Source organism: Prionailurus bengalensis, chromosome X (genome assembly GCF_016509475.1).
Source record: "Prionailurus bengalensis isolate Pbe53 chromosome X, Fcat_Pben_1.1_paternal_pri, whole genome shotgun sequence".
NCBI classification, from domain to species: domain Eukaryota; kingdom Metazoa; phylum Chordata; class Mammalia; order Carnivora; family Felidae; genus Prionailurus; species Prionailurus bengalensis.
In genome coordinates, this window is record NC_057361.1 from 91,397,505 (window position 1) to 91,409,397 (window position 11,893).

The 11,893-nt window shown below is 45.9% G+C and overlaps 1 protein-coding gene across 7 annotated transcripts in view; it reads right to left on the reverse strand.

Moving 5' to 3' along the window:
- Positions 1-10,525, reverse strand: part of CHRDL1 (chordin like 1) — a 119,257-nt gene extending 108,732 nt beyond the window's left edge. For 2 of the 7 annotated variants that reach the window (XM_043571230.1, XM_043571229.1), the window contains exons 1-2: positions 10,070-10,525; positions 6,419-6,570 (exon numbers count right to left, since the gene is read on the reverse strand). In XM_043571230.1, coding sequence (XP_043427165.1) covers positions 6,419-6,570; positions 10,070-10,221 — 304 coding nt within the window. In that variant the 5' untranslated portion in view covers positions 10,222-10,525. The remainder of the gene's footprint in view (positions 1-6,418; positions 6,571-10,069) is intronic. The other 5 variants (XM_043571231.1, XM_043571227.1, XM_043571232.1 and 2 more) reach the window with 4 other exon arrangements.
- Between the last annotated feature and the right edge of the window lie 1,368 nt (positions 10,526-11,893).

Sequence of the window (11,893 nt, forward strand, 5' to 3'; positions counted from 1 at the left end):
TATTTTATTTTCTTATTTTTCAGAGGTGACTTAGCTTTTTTTGAGCAACTATTTTAAAATCAGAAAAAAATCGCGTTAATATAAAGCTTGCTTAGGGCGCCTTGTAATTGACAATTTAGTCTATGTACGTCCAGATCATCCAAAGTTAAAAGTGTCTGGACCACATTGCCTTAGCACTTACAGGAAGACCTTTATTGAGTTATAATTTACTAGTTGCCCTCTTCCTTTACAGAGAGTCAATGAAGAAAGGCCATTCTTTCTTCTCTGAAACCAAGGTTACAGATGGAATCCTTGTACTATCCAAATGTGCTTTATTCAAACATCCCATGATCAATACTGCCTGAGTGGGTGGGAGGTGGGAACAATCACTGTAGATGAAACTGTAATTTTTCTCTTGCCAACAGCCCCCAAACCCCTCTTTTTATCTTTCCAGAAGCACAAGCCAAATTTAGAGTGTGAATACTCTAATGTACCAAACCAGGTGTTAAAAACATCTACTCTTCCTACATTCTTCAAAGGGGCTCTATTTTATTTCATCTTTAAAAATGTTAGCTTTGCAACTATGCTTTCATACATAACCTGCATCTAACCTTTTTAGATGCAGGCAGGTTATAAATCTTAAACAAATAGTACTCTTTGCAATGGCTCTGCAACAATGATAAAACTCCAGGTGTGTTCCAAGCACCTAAAAAGCCAGAGCCCTGTTCTCCCTTGTCCCACCTCCTCAGTGCCTATCCTGGTGTCCTTTACTCTGTCGTCCAGAAAGCAAGAATCCTCAGTTTACAAGTCGAGACTCTTTAGTTCAGAGACCATGAATGACTCAACCAATACCACACAGCAAGCAAAAAGAACTGACCAGAAACCAGGTCTCCTGATTTAAAGCACAGTCCTCTTTCCACTGGACTCTGAGGACATTCCAATCTTACTGAGAAGTCAGGGAAATCTCAGAAGCATGGACATAAAGGCACATATTTTTAACCTTCCTCACAAATTTCCTTTGGCTTAACTTATTTTAGGTTCCTGAATAATGTTAGTGCTAGTCCCTTTTAACTCCCAAATAGTAAACTGCCTCTCTTAGGAATTCTGGTTACAAAGTTCCTTATTCATTCCTTTGGATCATCTCTTATGTGTTAAGCGGCTGCCATGTGCAAAGGACTGGACTTCTCTTCAAAAGAATGAACTGGCTTCCCCAGAGAACGGCTAGAGGCAAACTGGGGGGTAGTGAGCAGAACACGGAATTTGAAGACCTGGGTTTTAGTTCCGGTCCTGGCTTGGACTTGACCTCGCTGGGTTTCAAGTTTCTCATTGAAAAATTAAAGGGATAATATCATGTGGATTGCAAGAGAGTTACTCTCAGACCTACCTCTCATTCAAGCCTAACTGTGCCAGCGATTGTCGCAGGGCCCTCGGTGTACACGATCTCCTTTATTTTTCAAGTGACTGTGCTGATGGCCATCGTGGTAGGATTTCCTGTTCTTGTAGTAATAAGGAAAGTACAGCTGGGGAAGTTAAGTCACATTCCCAAGGTACATAAGCAAGTCACGGTGTGGGGGTTAGGATCTAAGAAAACACCAGAGGGGTGCCTGGGTGGCTCAGTCGGTTAAGCATCCGACTCCAGCTCAGGTCATGATCTTGCGGTTCATGAATTCGAGCCCCACGTCGGGGTCCAGGCTGACAGCTCGGAGCCCGGAGCCTGCTTCGGATTTTGTGTCTCCTTCTCTCTCTGCCCCCCCCACTCACACTCTGTGTCTCTCTCCCTCTCAAAAAATAAACATTAAAACATTTTTTTAATTAAAAAAAATAGGATAACACCAGAGCCTCCACACCCAACCGCACTGGCACCCCCAGCATTAAAAAATTAAGAATGTACTGTGGAAAGCATCGAGGTATCTAAATGTAAAGTATTCTCTCTTTCGCCCACTTCTACTACAAAAGCTTCAAAGATGCGAATGGGTCTACTCTTTGCCTTGCTTCTTTCTGTTGTCCAATCATCACCTCAAATGTCCAAGAGAGAATCTGGAAGAGGAAAACGCAAACCTCTCTGGTTGGTTTTCACAACAGAGAAGCTCAGGGCAGGCACCACAGGAGGCCCATCTTTACAATATATGAATGTGGGGAATCTTTTCTCCTGAAGAGAAATAAAGACTGAGAAGATCCAGCTAACTCACCTTAGAAAGCAGGAACGGACTCCATGAAATACATGAACAATCTCTCTCTCCCCAGAACCTTTGCCAGACTTGGCACAGGCAGGCCCTTTTGAAATACATAATTGAATATTCCTAACACTCAATTCTTCCACCTACTTTGATCAATAGTTCATTACCTAAGTTAGAACTGCCAGAAGAGGCAAACTCTTGAGCTCATTTGTCCCATATTTGCATGAATATTATGCACTCAATGTCACGCTCCTTTGAACTTCAAAAGAGCTTCCGGGCCTCTTTGACGACAACTTTAACAACAGAGCATAATGGAGTTACAGAAAGACTTTCTTCCCCAGCTAAAGACCTCAAACCTTGCTGATTCTGGAAAGTAACAAACTTTTATAGAAGCCACAAATGGCTCCTTCGTCCATTGCAATGTACCATCAGTATTTCCCGGGTTCCTGAGCCTTTCTCGTCTCCTGTGACAGAAACATAACCACGGCTAATCAGCTATTAGGAAGTGGCAGCAACCACCCCTAACTTTCCTTGTGAAAACAGCTTTCTGCAAATGCGGCATTTTCTGCAGACCTCTTCAGATTCTACACCGAGTGAGCATCTTTGACCATAACAGCATGCCCCCTCCTAACACTCTGATGCCCAGGATAGGAGGGAAACAGGCTACACAGCATCTGCATTGACCTAGAAGCTTACACTGAAATCAACCCACAAAGGATCAAAAACCTTGGCTTCCTTGTGTAAAATGGCATCAGGCAGCAAGAAGAGACGTGAGGATTTATTACCCTTACACTTACACATTTCCTGGAGTTTCCCCAGATTTTTATCCTTGTTTTAAAAGTGATATTAGGGGCGCCTGGATGGCTAAGTCAGTTAAGCGACCGACTTTGGCTCAGGTCATGATCTCATATTTGTGGATTCGAGCCCTGAGTAGGGGTCTGTGCTGACGGCTCAGAGCCTGGAGCCTGCTTCGGATTCTGTGTCTCCCTCTCTCTCTGCCCCTCCCCTACTCGTGCTCTCTCTCTCTCTCTCTCTCTCACTCTCTCTCTCAAAAATAAATAAACACTAAAAAAAGAATTTAAAGTAATACTTGCCAATTGTGGAAACTCCAGAAGCACAAAGATGAGCAAAAGTAAGTCATGAACCTACCAGTCACAGATAAAAAAAAAAAAATTAGCTCCCCACTATACATGACTATAAATTTCGGATGAAGTAGAGAACTACGGGTAAAACCCCAAATTATGCAAGCAGTAGAAGAAAATATAATAGAATGAGTGGTAAGGGTCTCCCAAGAAACAAGAAGAAATTCAGAAGCTGTAAAGGAAATAAATAGCAGATCCGACCACACAAAAATTCAAACCTTCCATATGGGAAGGTACAACTTAAAGTTAAAAGCAAATGGCAAAAGGGGAAAATAATATTTTGAACAGAAAAGGTCAGGAGCAAGATTTGCAATAACAAAACCTTAATATGTATGCTTTGATGGATCACGAAGACAAGCAACCTAACTGCAAAATAGGCAATGCACTCTCAAAGATAAAATAAACATTTAAAAATATTCTAAAAACTCATTGCAAAGATACTCCAGAATAAGAAAATAGTGCAGCAAACCTGAAGTATGGTTTCTCCTATTAAATTGGCTCCAAGATACAAAGAGTAATTATACTTGTGGGGAAAGAATTCGAAAAGGACTCTCATACACAGACGGTGGGAGTATACATTGATAACAACTTCTTCGAAGGACAATGTGACTGTGCTTACCAAGATTAACACTGAACACCCACTTTGACCAAAGGACTCCCCACAAATACTTGCCTACGTGCCTGGAGGTGTTCATTAACACCTTAGTTGTAATAGCAAAAACTGGAGACACTCTAAGTGTCTACAGCTAGTGTCCATGGGTAAGTAATCCATGGCACACTTACACAACTGGACACTATGCAGGCATTAGAAAGAATACGGTACTGTTGTATTGCAACGTGCTGACATGGAAGGATGTCCTAGACCCACTTCTGAAGAAAGGTTACAGAAAAATACATACAATCGCCAAGAAAAAAAACGAAAACAAAACCTGTACTTACGTAGGTTTTTACGATACAGAGAAAAAGAGTTTGGAAGAACACATAGTAAACTATTAGTCATGGCTGCCTCTGGTTGGTAGCTGAGGGACACATGTTTTTTGTAAAGCTCAGGTGCTTTCAGATTGTTTTGTACTATGAGTATTATTAGTTTTGGGATACTTAGGAAATTTCAGAATAAATTAATTAAGCACTGCGTAGGGCCATCAAATTTGTAATAAGCAACGTTTTCAATGGTAGCACGACAGCGCATTACACAGATGGTTTATATGACCATTCCCCAATGGACCGACATTTCCACTGCTTCTACCTTCTCGTTGTTGGAGCTTCCGTATAAATCTCTGCGCATGCCTCGTGTGTGTGTGTGTGTGTGTGTGTGTGTGCATCTGCGTGTATCGAGGCAACATACAGAGGGCATATGCTTTAAGATTTCCTTTAGTGGAGATAACTGTGTACATGTCCTCGAGACAGTGGGTGTGGCCACACAGAATGATGCTGAGCAGCTCATTCAGGGAATGAGCCTCATCATCTGACCGAAAGCCTGAAACACTAGAACAGAACTGATGCCCTAGGCCATCTACTATACAATCCTTTTGACACCAATTGAATATCCAATGGGCTTGGGACAAATTCATAGGCAGCAGGAAATGTTACAAAGTGATAGTTTGGGGTCTGTAAATATTTTGTAAGTCCTATTTTTCCTTGGTTGGTTCATTAAGCTCCAAGTTGCATGGACAGTACTCCTCAATTCTTTATATCTATGGAAGACCTCCCAGAAGAGACGGTCTTCTAAGAATTGCAAGCTTCCCCTATGACACCATCGCGAACAGGTCATAAGGGAAGTTTCTTCCTAAGAGAGCAAGGATTTTAGGCCCAGTTGGGTTGTAAGTGGAGCTGAGAATGGATGGACAACTTTTCTATCACGTCCACTTAAAGGAAGGCTTTCTGGAGGGAGAGGGAGGTCATTGGAGGAAAACAGGAGAGAGGCCAATCCAAGTTTCCTTGCTGGTACTGTGCCCTGCTAAACTTCCTCCTGTGTCCCCATCATGCTAAGTCATCACCACGGGCCACTCATGCTCAGAAGCCTAATCAAAAGCACCGCTTGTCTCGGGAAGAAGACTGAGATTACTATGAAAATCACAGCGAGGCAGAAACACATCGTCCTCCCTGTCAGCAAGCTTCATGCCTGATCTATGAAACTTGTGCTGATAAAGGAGATAAATGTTTAAGCGATGGGCTTCAGATGCTGCTTCAGCTCCTCCCAAGATTTTCACGGTTCCTTCTCATGAATAAGTTCAGTGGAGCAGAGAATGCCCCTCTTGGACCAACTCCATTTTGTGCTTCTGTTGATGCAGCCAAAAAGGGGAACTAGAGCTAGGGCTTTTCCTTCAAATTTAGAGCAGGGGTCCACCTCAGAGAGGGCTGCAAGTGGCCCAAAGAAGGTGAGGCTCCTACTTTCAGCAGAAAGCTCGTAACAAGAGCAGGGATGCCAACAGTTAGGCATAAATCTCCTGAACCTGGAGGCAAGGAGGGTTAATTATCCCCCCTTCCTGCCACTCCGCTTTCTCCAATGTGTTAGCCCATCACACGGATCGCTGACTTTCTAGAAATATTCCCTGGCTTTGCGGGGACGTTCTTTCAATAAACGGCATCCAATTTGCTCACGGTCCCTGGAATCTCAATTTCCTCAAAGGATTTTTCATCTGAATCCAGTTCATGTGAAGGGTTTTTTCCTTCTTCGTTTTTCAGCATAAGGGAATAGGCAGGGCCTGCTTTACTTTTTCTTTTTCTTTTTTTTTTTCTTTTCTGTGTTATTTTTTTTCATAAACTGAAAACCTTTGCTGAAGAGTCTGAAATTTGGGAAAAAATCCAGCTCATCTGTCAGATATTTCTAGAGTTACGTAAAATGGAATGAGATTTGTACAGTTTAGAACAGGAAAAGGAAAACAGGCTAATATGTCATGCGTTCTATGAGATGAAAACTATATGATAATCAGAAAAACAGCCCCAAATTGAGTCGACCCGATTCAAAGCTCTCGTTGTTGTATCAACTCACGCATAAACCAGTAATAGAATAATGGTATATGGCCCCATTAGGGCAAAATCTCAATCCCTACAGATTATAACCACATTTTCAAAGAGATTACAAGAAAGCATCTTGTTTCTTAAACGGGAGACACTTACGTTTTACTTGCTCTGTTTTGCTTCCTTCTAGGAAAAGAAAGAACAGCAACAAGGAAAAGATGCACTTTGTGCCCCCCACTTTCCACTTTTTTCTCATTTTGGTCACTGCAAGAGGCCACTCAAGACTGTCAGGGCCCGGTATATTCAAGCTCCTGGGGAGAAAGCAGAAAAAAAGGCTTAGATCCTCTGAAACTGGTGGAGATCACTGATGCTTAAGCTTTTAACGTGTTGGCGCGGGGGGGGGGGGGGGGGGGGGGGGGGGGGGGGGGGGGGGGGGGGGGGGGGGGGGGGGGGGGGGGGGGGGGGGGGGGGGGGGGGGGGGCGGTATGCTGGAGAACTTATGTAAGCGTAAGCATTGTTTTCCCGTGTCAGAAAGAGAACTTGCCTCTTCGGTCTTGCAAAGGGTTAGATTGGGGGGAAATTCAAGCAGATGAACAGGCGTTCCCATCCAATGCTAAGGCTAAAAATCCTTACAGGCAAGTCATAGAAAAATAAAAATAAATTTTGAAATCTTCCTTTTAACAGAATTAGAGTTGATTTCTCAGGAGATTTTCTTTGGGAGAAAAGGGAAATGGATTTGCAAAACGGCTACTTTGGCAACCAAGATAAAAATAGTAGGCACGAGACCCAAACAATTTCTGAAATGAAAGTTCACCCATGTTAGCTTCAGTGATGAGGCACAAATTGGTTAATAATCTCCTGTGTCCTCCACAAGATCTATAAAGATCTTCAGTTTGGCTACTTATGTTGGAAAAGACAGATGTAATTAGCAAATGGATGCAGTTAAATACCTTTACCGTTCAGACATTGCTTTCACATGAAGTCCACTGTGGAACGGAACTTTATAACGGGCCATCCTCAAAGGAAATTAGGCCAATTTAAATAGGTAACGTGTTTGCCTTACACTGCTGTGCCAAAGGCCATCAGAGCAACTATAATTCTGAAAAGCAGGAGACTTGCATTTCTAGTCTAAGGGGTGGAAATTCTTAAACCTTCGAGCCTTAGAACACAGAACATTTGCTAGAGCTCAGATCCAGTCACAGGTCATTTCCATAGACACTAGAGTTTGCAAAAACGTTCCAATGGATGATCTGAACATATTTAAATGTTCAAAAAACACCACATTTCAATCCGGGGTTAACCCTGGATGGGAACTGAGTGCATTGATCTTTTCTGAGGGGCCAACCTAAATATTGAGTATAAAGAGTTGGCAGGAATACAACATAATCATTCTGGAGAACCGAATGGTTTTTGGGCCATGATGCAGATACTTTAAATGCTATGAACTTGTCTGGGTAATTTGAAAGCCATTGCTTGAAATTACGGCTACATAACCAAAGAAGAACTGATCATGAACATGTTCCTAGCCTCCCAAAGGCCTCGATTCTGATGTCTTGGTCCCTTCTATGAACTTGTGGCCCAGCTTCAATCACTCAGAACGTCCCTGCCCTCTGAAGCAAATCATTTCCATGAACAGTTTAACACAGCTGCCCACCCCGGTGAAGTTCTTTCTGAGCCTACTTTAATAAGCTTATCCCCCAAGCCTTCAAATGAGAAAGATTTTCTAACCGCTGAAATCCAATTTATCACAATCACATATGGATCTCAGGGGGTAGTTTTGAAACCACAGTTTTCAGGTCGCCCCATGCAAGAACCAACAGGGTTATTTTTCTTGTATGATGGGGGGGGGGGCGGTTCAGTGAACAGTAGCATTGCTTCATAACTCAAGCTGGCAAGAAAACGGCTCTCAGAATTTTTTTTGCTTTTCTTGGGTCCCGACTAATGTTATGAGCAAATAGAAAAGTTGGTGACGAGAGAGCAATTAATCTCTTTTGGCGTTCCTGTCATCTGTGTGGCCTCCCAGGCTGTGATGGAGAACATCAGAAAATGAATCGCTTTATAAATATTCACTTTTGATTTACAAGATCTGAAGCCCTGTCTTTGTATTCTGTGCAGAAATATAAACTGAGAAGAATTCCTTCCCCAGGACTCCTCCCCGTTCAATTTCTCTTTATCCCTTTAACTTTTTCTTTTCGGCGGGGGGAGAGATGTGGTTCAAGACATTTTTGGGGGGACTGCAGCAATAAACCTAAGCAAGCATTGCTCAGCAAACATGCCGACTCTTATACTTGCAAAGAGCCAAACTGTCCTTAATTTTTCAAATTATACTTTGACCCAGTTAACTGGAGTTATTTCTGCATTAACTCTCTGCTTCACACAGGCTGTTGTGCCATTGAACTTGCACAGACTCTTTTCCAGGTTCCTTCAAAATGTGGCCACAGACACACGTTTTGGGGGATCCAGGCCCCGGTCAAGAAAGCCAATAAGAAAACAAGATCCCACCACTAACACTGGGGAGGGGGGCGGGCGGAGGAGGCTTTACAAGAGACTGAGAAACTTGTCAGTGTCTAAAGAAGTGTATCCATGAAGGTGCCTCCATGAAACAAGCATTCACACAGTTCATTTGCATCAAGCAAAGGGACCAGAGGCTCCTTGCCCAGCTGAAACTGCAAGGCAATCTGGGCCATCAAGTGTCAGAAGTCTGGACATTCTCAGAAGAGGTCTCCTGGGTAGAAGAGAACCAAAGCGACATTCCCAAAGGAAGGCTAAGGGATGAGCACATCAGCCAGTTCTCCACGCCCCACAGTGTCTCTTTAATCCGCCAGAGAGGCTTGACTGACCTTGTAATCTCACATTCACTGTCTTCCTGGGACAGTCCCCAGGGTAGCAATTCTCTTTCTGACAAACAACAAGAAGACACTGGGGTCTCAGGGCCCACGTCCATCAACTGAAATCCTCTCCCCACTCTACCACCCAACAAGAAAAAACTCAGTTCGCTGCTGGTGGGTTGCCACAGAAAAACGGCACTTCTAACCCAGGGTGTCTCTCTCCGCCAGAGTCCTTGCCTTCACTGCTGCTTATGACTGACAAACAATGCCTTGCGTTTGGCTTGCAAAACACCTTGCTATCCATCATTTCATTTCATTCCCTACAACTCCACCTCCAAAATGGGCACCCTGGAGCCCAGAGAACTCAACTGCCCATTCCCACAGTTAGTGGCAGGGCTGGGAGGGTCTGGAAGGCAGGCTTTCCAGGCCCTAAGCTCTCTGGCAGGGCTGCGTTGCTTCCTGAGCCTAGCGTCTCAAGCTCTGACCCCAGTGGTCTGGGCGGAAAATGAGACAGATGTCCAGAGGACAGAGGAGCCTCTCGCCTGTCCGCTCTGTTTCATTAACTTTAGCATGTATTAATCACCCTCTGGTCCAGGGCACTTCAGCAAGCGAGAAAGAAGGGTCGGGACTCAGGGGATAGATAACTAAGGAGACTGCAAAACCCTTTAGGTGGCTACCCAAGTGGCCTTCCCCGAAGCGCCAGAGCATGGAGATATGCAGGCCCCGCGGGGAGTGGCAAGTGGTGAGTTCGAATCCGGAGTCCCTAACCTGCCCCGGGCGCCTTGGAGCCCACCTCCAGCCGGGCCACGGCCACTAGCAGCTGGACCCGAGAGCCCAGTAGGGGTGGCAGGTCAGGCAGGGGGGCGGGGGGGAGCTGGGGGGGGGACGTCCAGGGGCGGTTCTGGCCAACAGGAGACGCCCCACCTGTGCAAAGGCTGGAAAGGAAGGTAGAGGAAGCGGGCATCGGGCACTGCTCACTGACCTGGCCACTGGCCTGCTCCGTCTTCCACGCGTGCACGCGCTCCGAGCTCCCCGGGGCGCTCCTCCGAGGTCTGGGGCTCGCAGGTTGTGGCGAGAGCTAGAGTGCGCGCGAGGGGGGAGGGGGGACTCAAAAGTGGGTGGGAGGAAAAACATCACCGCCCTCACACCACGAGGGAGCAGCGGCTCGCTCGGCTCCCGGGGGCAGAGCCAAGGCGCGGGCGCGGCGGCCCGGGGCCACCTGCCCGCCCGCCGCCCGCTCCCCACTTGGCCGGAGAGGCCGGGCGCCCGGCGCAGGCGAGAAGTCCGCGGGCACGCAGCGGCTGCAAGCCCGCACCCCGTCTCCGCCCCGGCCCGGTGGCTCTACTTCTGCTCCCGGGGCCCGAAAGTTAAGAAATCGGGAGAAAGTGTGAGGCTCTGCCGGCGACTTTCCCATCACGCAGCGCCCCCACTGCACCCCCCTCCTCTGGCTAAGCGAGCGTTGGGGTCTTAAAGGGACCGCACCTCTCCTCCGGCCCCTCCTCCCCCTGTGCACTGGAATGCACCTAGGAGCTTCCCACCACCCGCGCCTGCCCCGGAGACCCCGGCTACCCTCCGACTTCCCTGTCTGGAAGCCCGCAGCTCTTCTCCTCCCGCACAGGGCCCCTCTGGGTGCACCTGGTCGGGTCCTGAGCTGGTGCGCGGGACACCAGAGGAGCTGGCCTCGCAAATTATGCCCCAGCAAGCTGCTTATCACTTAGGGGCGTTTCCCAAATCCACACTGCGGTTAGAAAAGTGGCAAAGTGTTGGTGTCCTTCAAGGCAGAGTGGAGATGGGTGTGTGTGTGGAGGGAGAGGGGACGAGTTAGAAATCTGCTTTCTCCCAACAAAGAGGGCCCCCCAACACCCCCATGAAAAGGGCCTTTACTAATTGGTAAGGGTCTTGAAGAAAACTTGGAGCGACCCACCACAGCCACCCCTGTTCTCCCAGTCCCTAAGATTCTGATTCGGGAGTTGGGCCAAGAACCCAGCCTTGAAATCACAATAGCACTGCTGATGCCTTGGTGAGGCTGAGAGGGACTAAGACAAAGTTATGTTTATTTGATGAGAGGTAGTTACAAAGAATTCTCAGAATCCTGTAAGGGCCCCAAAGGCTCTGCCTTGACAGACAGTACCCATTTATATGTTAAAGCCCCCAAATTTGGAGGAGAGCTACAGGGCTGCTTTTTTTTTTCTTCTTTCTTTCTTTTCTTTCTTTCTTTCTTTCTTTCTTTCTTTCTTTCTTTCTTCCTTTCTCTCTCTTTTTTTACTGGAATATAACTTTATTATTTTTTTATTTTTTTAATAGAATTTATTGTCAAGTTAGCTAACATACAGTGTTTACAGTGTGCTCTCGGTTTCGGGGATACATTCCGGTGATTCATCGCTTACATACAGCACCCAGTGCTGAACTGGATCATATTGATTTTTCCAGGATCTGTATAATATTATGGCTTACAGAGTAGTTTCATATTCATCATCCCTACTCTTTAAACACTCACAACAACCCGTGAACTGTCTGTGGCCTTGAGTGTCAGAATTGGTAGGGATCTTCTGGACCATTGAGCTCAAAGTCTTCATGTCACAGAAGAGGAAATTGATGAGGGGGGTGGGAGGGAGGTGATGTATCCAAGGTCATGCACATAGTAAATGATAGATCTGAGATTCCAAGTCAGGTTTCCTGACTTTCAACCGACTACTCTCTGATTGCTATCTATCTCCAGCCTATAGATGAGGAAATGGATGCTCAGGAAAATTGTAGCTTGCCCCCAAATCACATATCAGGAACACAGAACAAGGGAAAATTGAAA